General features: G+C 39.2%; 1 protein-coding gene across 2 annotated transcripts; it reads left to right on the top strand.

Annotated features, from left to right (window-relative positions):
- The first annotated feature begins 2,571 nt into the window (after positions 1 to 2,571).
- On the top strand, positions 2,572 to 9,563 carry LOC115637722 (fatty acid-binding protein, liver-like). Of its 2 annotated transcripts, none has more exons than XM_030539266.1 (5): positions 2,572 to 2,655; positions 5,437 to 5,574; positions 6,712 to 6,884; positions 8,263 to 8,352; positions 9,442 to 9,563. In XM_030539266.1, the coding sequence occupies exons 2-5, from the start codon at positions 5,508 to 5,510 to the stop codon at positions 9,490 to 9,492; spliced, it is 381 nt and encodes a 126-aa protein (XP_030395126.1). In that variant the 5' UTR covers positions 2,572 to 2,655; positions 5,437 to 5,507; the 3' UTR covers positions 9,493 to 9,563. The 2 variants fall into 2 exon arrangements, with proteins under 2 accessions (XP_030395126.1, XP_030395127.1); XM_030539267.1 differs by lacking the exon at positions 2,572 to 2,655 and adding an exon at positions 2,920 to 3,008.
- Positions 9,564 to 12,542: the final 2,979 nt, after the last annotated feature.

Here is a 12,542-nt window from a genome sequence, read left to right as displayed (position 1 = left end):
AACCCAAGACCAGCAGCGGGCTGAGCGGGCCGGCAGCGTAAGATCAACATTTTAATTTCATTTTAAATGAAGCTTCTTAAACATTTTGAAAAACCTGTTATTTTACAATACAACACTAGTTTAGTTATATAATATATAGATTTATAGAGAGAGACCTTCTAAAAAACATTAAAATGTATTACCGGCACGCGAAACCTTAAATTAGAGTGAATAAATGAAGTCTTGGCACACCACTTCTGAAAGGTTGCCGACCCCTGGGCTATTCAATGCAATCTCTCAACAGTTTCCATGGGCAGAGGTCACACAGAGGGGAATTCACCATGCATTAACATAACTCTTTCCTTTGAAGTGAACATGCTGTATGAGCTAGGCTGGCACAGGATGCAATTTACACTTTTCTGCACCAGAAAGGTAGGGAAGTTTTTTATTCCAGCCCAGGATTTTAAAGCCCAGGTATGAGCAGTGAGGCTGCATTTGGTTCTTTCTTCAAAAGGCTGAAGGTTGAAAAAAAATCATAGGAATTTTTTTTCCCTTTTCACCTGGATAAATGACTGTGAATTACATAACAATATTAGCTCATGTGTTTTAGCATATTCCTTTATGAGATACAATAAAGCCCCCTATCCCACATGGTGTAATTGCCTCTTCATATGAATGAGATCAGAGGATGTGTAATAACAAATTACCTCTCATGTCACATGAAGTGACATGTCTATGCAACTGCAAAATTATTCTGAACATTCTCACACACACCAATCCCCAAACTTAGTTTCTGTGCAGAGGAATCCTCAGTCGTACAGAACTCACTTCCTTCTTCAGTTTTTAGAATTCAGCTCCCATAAAAATTAACTGAAAAATTCTGTGTCACATGCTTTTTGACATAACACTCCAAAGAATCAGTAGCACAGCTGGCTTTTTCTGAGAACACAGATGATTTTTGTAGAGGATGACAACAGAAATCTAGAGGAATGAAATAATCCTTGTAACATTACTTTTAATGCTGTTTTAAATAAAGATCAAGGCAAAAATGGAAAAGTTCATTTTTAAAATGTTTGACATAAACTACCCACACTTTCAGAAGAGGGTTTCCATGCCACTGTTTTATCTGTTACTATTGATCAAGAACAGTGTTTGCCTGTCATACTGTAGTTGATCTTGTATTCTATGCAGTGTTTAAAAGGTGTGTGCTAAATAAAAAATGTAAAACTTGACAACAATACAGGAGTGAATCATACTTAAAAGTGTCCATGGAAAAGACTGTTTGGAAACAGATTTGTTTTTGTGAGGGGGAAAGAGAGAGAGCAAGAAATATAAACTTTTCTGAACTGGAGTTAACTTCCCTATATGACTAATTAGATTAGTTTAAACAGAACACATCTTCTACAAAGGTGTTTGTACAGTGCCAAGTCCCTAGGCACTGCTATAATAAACATAATTAATAACTATGATAACATGACATAGTATTTGGGCTCAGAGCCTCTCTCCTTAGAGGATTACGTATACCTAGATGATGTCATAATCCATACACCACTTGGAGAAAGTTGAGGCAGTACTGCGTACCTTCAAACGGGCTGGCCTCACCGTTAATCCTGCTAAATGCACTATAGGGCTAGCAGAGGCTAGGTACCTGGGATATATTGTAGGAAGGGGCATAGTGAAGCCCCAAACGAATAAGCTAGAGGCAATTCAAAACTGGCCCTGGCCAACCCGAAAGAAGCAGATCCACGCATTCCTAGGCATGGTAGACTATTACAGACGTTTTATTCTCCATTTTGCCATTAGGGCAAGTCCCCTAATGGACCTGGTAAAGGCCCGAGGTCCAGACATGGTGAAGTGGACCAGCACAGTAGAGGGGCGTTCACAGACCTTCGGACAGCCCTTTGTAATGACCCTGTACTCATAGCCTCGGACTTTAACAAGGAATTTATTCTACAAACAGATGCTTCCGAGGTGAGATTGGGGGCGGTTCTGTCACAAATGGTGGGAGAAGAGGAACGCCTGATCCTCTGCTTAAACAGAAAGCTGCTCCCAAGAGGACAGAAATATGCAGTAATGGAGAGAGAATGCCTTGCTGTCAAATGAGCCAGGGAGAGACACTGCGTTATTACCTCTTAGACCAGCGATTTACTCTTGTGACGGACCATGCACTCCTCCAGTGGATGCAGTGGAATAAGGAAAAGAATGCAAGGGTCACCAGATGGTTCTTATCCCTCCAACCGTTCCAGTTCTGCATACGGCACAGGGCTGGATGCCACCACGGCAACACTGATGGTCTGTCATGAGCACACTGCCTGGTGTCCCAAGTTGCCCAACTCTATGGTATTGAGCCGGGGTGCAGGGGGAGATATGTGATGGGGCAAGGCCAGATGGCTGTAGGAAAATAGTGAGAAACAGGTATGTTAGCACCAGACTAAACAAATCCCTGTTATCATGGTAACCAAATGGCAGTTGCTCCAGGTTAATCAAGACACCTGGGCCAATTAAGATCCTTTCAGAAAGCAGTACACCTGAAGCCAACCGGGGACTGGCTGAAACTAGTTAAAAGGCTCCCACTCACTCAGGTGGTGAGTGTGCCAGGAGCTGTAGAAAGGAGCCACACTGCTGGAGAAATGGAGCAGTACAAACCTTATCAGGCACAAGAAAGGAGGCCCTGAGGTAAGGGTGATGTAGATATTGAGGAAGTGGGGGCCACTGTGGGGAAGTGGCCCAGGAAATCATACTTGTTCTGTTTCCAAAAAGTCAGCTACCAGGAGCTGCTACTGTAAGGGTCCCTGGGCTGGAGCCTGGAGTAGAGGGTGGGCCTGGGCTCCCCTCTCCCCTCCCTGACTAATCACAGAGACTGGGTGAGGGAGGATAACTTCTCCTCACCTCTCTTGCTGGCTTATGATGAAAATGGCTCAGTAGGCTGCGACCCTTGCGTCTAGAGAGAGAAGAGCTATGTGGAGGGTCACAGTGAGCCTCTGAGGCTAGTGTAATCCACCAGGAAGTGCGGGACCCACTGAGACAAGGTTGGAGCTTTGTCACACTATGGATTGATGTACATGTGAATTCTGTCCCTAATAGATACATATATACACACAGAGAGAAATCCCTTTATACAGCCTAATTGTGAGTGCAACAGAGGCTAACCACTGTTGTGCACTTTAGTTTAATGCAGGGGTAGGCAACCTATGGCATGTGTGCTGAAGGTGGCATGCAAGCTGAATTTCAGCGGCACTCACACTGCCCAGGTCCTGACCATCAGTCAAGGAGGCTCCGCATTTTAATTTAATTTTAAAAGAAGCTCCTTAAACATTTTTAAAAATGTATTTACTTTACATACAACAATAGTTTAGTTATATATTATAGACTTAGAGAAAGAAGCTGTCTAAAAATGTTAAAATGTATTACTGGCATGTGAAACCTTAAATTAGAGTGAATAAATGAAGACTTAGCAGACCACTTCTGAAAGGTTGCCGACCCCTGGTTTAATGTTTAGCTTCCCAAGGTCTGGCTGCTTGAGGACCATGAGGACAGGTCACTGAAAAATTTAATGAAATCTTTGAGTCAGTGAACTTTTCCAAAGTTTGAGTCTGGTGCTTGCGCATGAACTCCTCACAGAAATTGAAACAGATGAGCTGCCTGATGAGCAGCATTGCATTGTTGGCAAGGTGCAGTCTGTATATTCCCCCTTCCTGTGAAGCATCAAGTATTGGTTAGAGCTGGGGACAGGATAACACACTGTTGGATCAATGGCTTGCTCAGCTAAAGCAAATCCTTTTCAAATGTTTTAAAATTCCTTATTAACAAATATATAATGTTTTAAAATCATAAATAGGATCTCTAAAACTAATTTTAAAACATTCAAATGATTAAAGACAATATAATTTAGGGCAGTGTGCTCTTAAAACCAAGTGGAGGTTTATTAGCCAGCACTAGAACTCAGATCTCCTAACTCTTAATCCTGTGACATGCTCACTGATTAAAACTGTGATGAATTAGAGAGAGACTTGAACTGTCCCAAAGTTTGGGGTGTATTTGGATCTCTGATCTCAGTTTGGGCTTCTCTAAAAATTAAAACTGGACAACAATGTAAAGTAAATTTGTAAGAAAAATTCATCATTGTTTTCCCATTCAGCTAAAAACTACCTAGTCTGTAGTACAGTACTAGAAATGTTGCCTTAGACAGGTCAGTCACCTCTAGGGCACAAACACTATTTGAATTAAGCAATTATATTGCAAACCACATACAGTTTTACCTAATGCCTTCCGAAGCCAGCAGTCAGGCTTGATCAAGGAGGGATGAGTATTACAATGACTGGGGAATTCTGAGGTTATGAATGTGGAGAGTAACAATCAAGAATTAAGTACTCCCATTTATTTTTCCACTTCAATCCCCAGACAACAGTTCCATGTTTTGTTTCCCCTTTAAATCTGTACATATGGGACTATCACTAAATATATTTAAATATTGTAACAAACTGATTAGTGCCTATGTGCCCCACTGATATCTACTAGATGGAATCGGAACTGATGAGCTGTGGGTCATAGGCCCTGTACTGATCATCACTAAAGGAGACTCTTCTTTTTCTCACATGGTAGGCCCAGTTCTTTTGGAAGAGACTGATTTGTGTTCAATCATCACTGTCTCGGTGAAGTTCCAAGTACCCACATGCAGCATAGTGAGCCATGAAGCTCTTCACTGGCCATGGATTTATTACAAAATATATAAGAAATATAATTTCACACCCAGTGACTATTTCTCTAAAGTTTTATATAACTGAACACTTTTATTTAGAAAATGGGTAAAATTTTGAAAAGTGCTTCAGTGACTTACAAGCCTAAGTATAATTTTAACTAATGACTTAGGTACGGTCTACACAGTTTATGTACTAGTATAACTGTATCAGTTTGGGGTGTGATTCTTTTTAGTATAACTCCTAATGTGAACATGGTTATAGCTGTACAAAGGTGCCTTACACCAGTATAGCTTATTCCCCTTCCTTTATGGAATAAGCTATACCAGTATAAGCAAATTTATATTGGTATAATTGCATCCACACTAGAGAGGTTGTATTGCTTTAACTATACCCGTATATTTAAAGTGATACAAATTTTATAAGTACACAAACCCTTATGCATTTAGGAACCTAAGTACCATTGGCTTTCAATAAGACAAGGGCTTGCCTACACAGGGAAATAGCCTGGAATAGCTATTTCACATTAGCTCCCCAAGTTGCTACTCCTATTCTGCATTTTATACTTTAGTTTAATCTATTTTGGAAGAAATAACCTTGCTAGGAAAGAGACAGTCAAGGTAAAGAGACAGCCACAGATGACAATGAACTAGAGGTTATTTCTATTGAGAATAAACAGATGACTAATAATTGATACTGTATTGTTAATAATTAGCAGACCATCTCATGAGACAGGGCACATTTCTTTCTGTATAAATAGCATTTAATTCAGTAGACGGCTGCTCCATTCTCTTTCTGGCATCACTGCCATACTGTACTGCACCATCCATAATGGCATTCAATGGAACGTGGCAGGTCTATTCTCAAGAGAACTATGAAGAATTTCTGAAAGCCCTTGGTAAGTGTCTTTCTCCCCCCCACCCTATAAATTGCAGGGTTTGTGAAATATAACAACACTTTGCATTTAAGGAACCTTTCATCAGGGAATATTGAAAGAGTTTTTCACAAAACCACGTTCCATGAGGTAGGTAAGTGTTACTATTCCCATTTTATATATGATGTGAAGTGAAGATACTTGCCCAAAAGTCTCTCACAAATCTGTGGGAAAAGCCAGGGATAAAACCCAGACCGACTCAGCCTTAACCACAAGACTGGTCTTCTCATGAAAGGCTTCTACTGAAATACCTTTCCTATCAGTTGACTAGTTTCAGTTTATAAGGTTAACTAGTAGGGCATTGGTAAAGGGATATAGAGCCTCTCAGCTCTGTTACCAGTTCACATAGAGCCTCTGACCGTAATCACTGATTACCTAATGGCTGGCTGTTAGCCTACATGAAATGAGTTTAATGGTCTCTAGCTACCTCTCAGAGGTGTCCAGGTTACTAAAAAACACCAGCATAGTTTGCTTTGTCAGTTGCAGCAAAACAATCAAATTAAATAGAGCAGAATGCCTCACTCAGTGAAAATCCCTTCTCAAAGAGCATGTTGCCTGAACTATGCCCTCAGCCCCAAAGCTGATCCTTTCAGGTCAGCATTGAAGCCTATTGATGAGAGAGCCTGGGGACACTTGCACTGTTGCTGCCCTGTGGCTACGCAGGGGACTTCAGTGTGTCCTGGGGGAGGATGAGAAAGAAAATGAACCTTATGTAACGCTACTCATGTCACTTAGTGCAGTACTAAAGGTGCTCAGACATTACAGTGATATAAGAAAAAAACTATATAGTATAGAAAATAACATACAAAAGGTGGTCAGCCTTTCACCAGTGGTAAAGCATGCACACAATTTAAAAAGAGAAATTAATTTATTGTATCTCCAAGATTATAACAAAAGGAATCTAAAACCAAGTGTCCCATCAATGAAATTGTATGTCCATAGAGAACTGGGTAATCTAACTTTGACTTCCTTTTCTGTTGTCGATTTGTGTCAACCTTGTCACTTCATTGAATCAAAGTATTTTATTTGCATAACATACAAACCCCATACTTCGCTCTGCATAATAGAGAAGTTAAAATTCCACTTTTCCCTTTTCTGCAGCATTGGCAGATGACCTCATCAAAGTTGCCAAAGACATTAAGCCTGTTATTGAAATACAACAAAATGGAAACAACTTTGTTGTGACATCAAAAACACCTAAGCAGTCTCTAACAAATTCATTTACTCTGGGGAAAGAGGCTGACATCACTACTATGGATGGCAAAAAAATAAAGGTAATATATTTCTAGAACAACTGCTCCCTGACTAGTATTTCAGTGTCATTTTGCAAGTGGAATTTCTTTCCCATTAGGAAACTTCAATTGCTTCTGATAGGATCTTAATTTCTTACTCATCAATAGAAACAAAGTAAAACTTAAAAGCTTTAACATGAGCATGCAGGTTACATAAGTGAAGGAGCCAGAAAGACTGTTTGTCTAGCTGGCTTTGTGATTAGTGACACAGGGAATCTAAGTTTGTGTCTCAAACTCTCATGTTACGAGGTCCCAAGAAAGTTGTGGAGGCAACACATTAAACAACTGTAGAGGAGCAAATTCCTCTAGCTTCAGAAGGAGCTGCTTCCAGAGCCTTTCAGCTGGAGAAATGGTTGCTACAAAGCACAGTTTGAAGAAACCCCCATTAACCTCTAAGAAAAAATGAATGCTTTGTACTAATTCAGCTCTTGTCACACAACAGCTCATTAAAATGCTCAAGTATAAGGTAACATTTCTTAAGGTAATCAAATCTGCTGCTTCGGTGCATAAGTTGATCAACCCAGGGATCAGGGAGGAATTTTATTCCCCATGTACATGAATAATTGGCCCTATATGCATTAGGGAGTTTTTCACTTTCCCCTGAAACAGTGATTCCCAAATAGTTGTGTGTGGAGCACACCTGGTGGTCTGAATAGCACTGACTGTTCCCATGGTGCTAGCTCTCCATGTAGTTTCTAGCTGATAAAGCACATTAAAAAGATAAGACACACTGAATATGTTCTTACTATTTTTTCGTGTAGGGTATTGCTATAGCTACCAGTTGTGGCAGGGGAGTTGGGTCATATGTTTATGGATAGATATAAAGGCAGTTTGAGACAATCTTTTTGTTAAGATGTGGTCCACACTATTTATTTAAAAATAAAAAGTTTGAGATCCCCAGCCACCACTGCCAGGATAACATCCTACATGGACCAACAGTTGGATCCAGTGTAGCAAAACCCATTGTATAGTCCTTCATTTCATAGGACAAATTTTACTCCGATTTGGCATATTTCAACTGCCAGTTAACTTTACGTATAATACCAATACCTATAAAGTCTTTCTAATATATCTGTATTTGCCACACACCAAGAAGTAGCATTTATACACGTATTGGTATTGTTTCAACAGTTAGAGAAGTTTTCATTGAATGCTAAACAAGATGCTCATTACTCCTGTCAATCTGAAGTTAGCATGAGATTAATGAATATGGGTATCTGCACTTACATTCTTATCTGTGTATCTAACTACCATTCTAACTGAATTTCCCAGTTTCTACCTTTTGGACCTAAATTGTCTGCCAGAAATGTACTTGCTGGGCTACTATAAATACTTATGTTTTAAAAATCTGTGTTCACAGTGCACAGTTAACATGATAGGTGGGAAGCTTGTGTGCAAATCAGAAACATTCTCCCATGAACAGGAAATTAAAGGAAATGAAATGGTGGAGGTAAGTGATTGGTAAATAAAGGTGCAATAAAAAAAAATAATGGGGAAACGTTTCCTATGCCTGTCAGTTTATAAACTGACACCTTCACTTTAAAAAGTCCTGGTGTTGAGCACAGGAATTACTACTGTTAGCATGGATTATATCACTACATTAATGAAAGAATATGTAACTTTATAATCCAATGGTGATTGCAACCAGCAAGAAATGACACTAGTCACCATTTAGTACAGCCAGGGTGATGGATTGTTGCTTATTGACTTAATTGAATCTCCTACACATGGACAAAGCCTGTGGCTGTCAGTTTCACTCTGTGCATTTCTGTCACTGAAAGTTGCTGTTTATCCCTTCCCAGGATACATTGAGACAAATTCATTTCCGTTATCATTCCATTTTAAGCACTCGGGTTTAGTGTTAGCTTTTGACCATCATGTGGGCAGGCTCTTTGCAAGATTTTTCACAGGGTTGTACCGCTGGGATGCTCTTGAGCAGAGAATGAAAACTGAATCAAGCCATGTTAATTTACAGTTTCACCTGTTTCATTTACAAATCCTAGGCACTTCTAATGTGTCCTGAACTGTTCCCTACTGCCACAGAACCCTTCTCCCAGGGAATTAAACTTCCACTTGCCAGGCTTTTAAGATGTATTCCAGTTGGTGGGATCACTGTTATAAGAATTACAGCTAAGGTTTTCAGAAGTGCCTAGGGATTTTAAATGCCCAGTTTCCTTTTAAAATCCCAGCCTACTTTCTTTACAATAAATCTGCAAAGAACCAAATCAATAGTACTTATCTGGGGCAGTGGGTTTCTAGTACAGGGAACATATTTGTGACTGAGGTTACTCCAACAGTGCACATGAAGATAACATTTGACTATTTAGATTTTCAGTGTTCAGAACTGATTCCCTAACAGGAACACCATTGTTTCAGTATGAATGTATTCAGCATGTCCATATGCAGTTGCTGTAACTGTATTTTCAGATGATAGGAGATGAATTACAAACATATAACAACAATTTCAAAGCTGTTAGCTATATACAGCTCCCCCTACAGTCTAAATGGAAAACAAGTAATATATTTCTGTATTTTACAGACACTGACTGTGGGTTCAGCAACACTCATCAGAAAAAGCAAGAAAGTATAAACAATAAGAAGAGAGACCTATTCTATTTTGGACTTTTTTTATATTCCAGCATTAAAGTGCATTTGCCATCAGTTGTGAAATTTGTTAATTTGGAAAAAATGCCATGGAAAATAAAGAAATAGGATCTCTGCTTTCTTTCCATGCTCATACTTGACTTATACAGTATAAAAATCCATTTTCCCTGACTACAGAGCAGGGGTAGGCAACCTATGGCACGTGTGCCAAAGGCAGCAAACAAGCTGATTTTCAGTGGCACTCATACTGCCCAGGTCCTGGCCTCCGGTCTGGGGGGCTCTGCATTTTAATTTAATTTTAAATGAAGCTTCTTAAACATTTTTAAAAACCTTATTTACTTTACATACAAAATACTTTAGTTATATATTATAGACTTATAGAAAGAGACCTTCTAAAAACGTTAAATATATGACTGGCATGCAAAACCTTAAATTAGAGTGAAGAAATACAGACTCGACACACCACTTCTGAAAGGTTGCCAACCCTGCTATAGAGACACATTCCTTACTCTAACTTCTGCTGGGCTACTTTCCAGCCACGCAAACCTCCGATTGATTTCAACAAGAGTTTTGCCTGTGTAAGTATAGGATTGGACAGCTAGTGAAACAGTGATTTCCAATAAGTTTTCAGCCTTGCTCTGTAATCCTATTAGGAATGTGTCTCTGCCTCTTATCCTTATTAAGGAAAAAGATAAGCTTAATAAACTGCAACATCTTCTCTCTTACTATCTGCTCAGTACAGCTGGGAGACCTACTGAAAATCAGATATCTAATTCCTAGCCAGCAAGTGTCACTGCTGGGCTTTGTCATCACAATAGAAATATTAAAAAAAAATCTATAAAGTATTCTACACATTCAGCAGATAATCACAAAGAAAACAAAGCTGAGGCACCAAAAGCAATTAAACACAATGGCTATTAATTAAATTTTCAAGGTCTGAAATGATTAAGTTTGTAACAGTCTCGGTGAGTATAGCTGGAATATTTGCTTTCAGATTTGATAGGTATCTGTACTCTTTCTGGGCTGAGGTATGAAATGTACAGGACTGAAGCATATGAGAATAATGTCCCAGCACTTATACTGCCTAACCGTCCCTCATTACAAACTGCATTCCCCTTTTAACACATTATCCTCTATCCCACACAATATTTGCTATTATCTCACATTTGACATTGTCATTTAATTGGCCTGTGGTCATGAGCTGTCACCCCATCAGATCTCTGGTTTGGAATCACTGAATTTGCTCCCTACTATATTCCCTACTAGGGCAGTCATGCCACTTATCAGGTCACCAGTTGTGTGGATTTTATTATATATAGTGCCAGTTCTTTTCTTCACCCACTGAAGTCAACCAGAGTTTTGTCAAGTGATTCAACTAGGAAGAGAATCTGATCTTCAACAAACATCACCGCTTTGAAAGTGCCCTAAGTTAAATCAGAAAAAAAGCACTCTTATTCTGGGATAAGTGTGTCCACAGGGGAAGTTTTACCTGTATAACTATGCTGGTAATTTTCCCTGAGTAGACAGGCCCTTACTCTCAGAGGCAATGCTTGTTGAAGATCAAATTAAATTCTCAATTGAATCATTTGAAAAAACTCCCATTGTCTTCAATGAGATAAGAATGCCCGTACGAGGAGTTTTATCAGCATAGCAATGCCAGTATACTTACACCTGCACAGGTATGCTGGTAATTTTCCCCATATATACAAGCCCTAAAACTTGAGTACAGTGGGTGTTGCATGTGTATACAAGACCCCACAGAGGCACAGAGAGATGTTGGCCAGAACAAACTTGGGAAGAAAGCACTTTTAAAGTTTTGTGGTGGAAGAAACCATTCAACACAGCTTGGAAAGGTATGTTTGTAAGTTGCTTGGTAACTGTTACTAGCTAGATAAGGAAACAATACAAAAATGATTCAGTTGTGTAACAGTAAATTCCCAGGAAACCACAATGCTTCATCAATCAGGTGCTGCACCTGTAAATTGCATTGTACAAGAGATTTGACATGTTCAGGCTCTTTTCTGAATTAGTCTAACTAAAAATATATTCACTTTTGTAAAATAAAATTGTAATCACAGGTTTTAAAACTTGTAAAAACATATGCTACATTGCTTTTCACACATTATCACATACACATGTATTTATTTAGATTTAATTTAAAGCAAGTGTCTAAAATGCTAAGCACTTATGTGTTTAAGAAAACACACAAACATACAAAAAGTTACATTGGGTTAATGCCTACAAAAGAGCTCCCCCACAAACCCACTCAGACCCATTCAACTCACCAACTCAGTGAAAGTCTAGGAAAACAGTTGTTTGGCCACGCTCTGTAATGCAAAGGGAGATTGGGTTACAGAACGGTAGGATGTTCTGAAAGCAGTACCTATCAATATATAAAATTAAAACTGTTTTTTAAAATATTTGTGTTTAAACCTCCATAATACATTCTGAAAGCAAACACAGTGCAATGTCCAAATTATTTAACTTTAACATTGCCTACAACAGGGCTGTTCATAGCAATTTAGTCTCAGCATATTCCACTTTCATGTGAGAGATCTGAATTTGAATGTACGTCCTTTGTGCAGGTCCTTACTCCAATCTATCAAGAACCCGGGGCCCTTGCTCATATTTACAGTATGGGGATGCTATCACATAGCAGAGGCAATTTTGGGAAAAGCTGAGACCATCGCGCAAAAAGAGTTGGTGATATGACCTCTTGGCAAAGGCAATCTGCAATGGGAAAAGCAATGGATTAACTGGGTGGAAATGTAGACTGGTTAATGACACAGGTGATGATTTTATGGTTTAGGTCAAGGGTTTATGGTACTGGTTTGAGAAATAACACATTATTTACAGATGGAAAAGTCTTGCAGTGAAAGAGAGAGACATCCACTCTCTCCCAAAATCAAGTGAAATCGTGCAATACACTTCAAGAGAATATTTATATAATTCCATCTTGTAATTCTGAACACTGCAGAACAGACATGGTCCATCTAGTTGAGAACCTTGTCTCCACCAGCTGCCAATACCAGAGGC

Source organism: Gopherus evgoodei, chromosome 20 (assembly GCF_007399415.2).
Source record: "Gopherus evgoodei ecotype Sinaloan lineage chromosome 20, rGopEvg1_v1.p, whole genome shotgun sequence".
NCBI classification, from domain to species: domain Eukaryota; kingdom Metazoa; phylum Chordata; order Testudines; family Testudinidae; genus Gopherus; species Gopherus evgoodei.
Note: the sequence above shows the minus strand (reverse complement) of the source record. Positions and strands in the feature narration are given on the sequence as shown.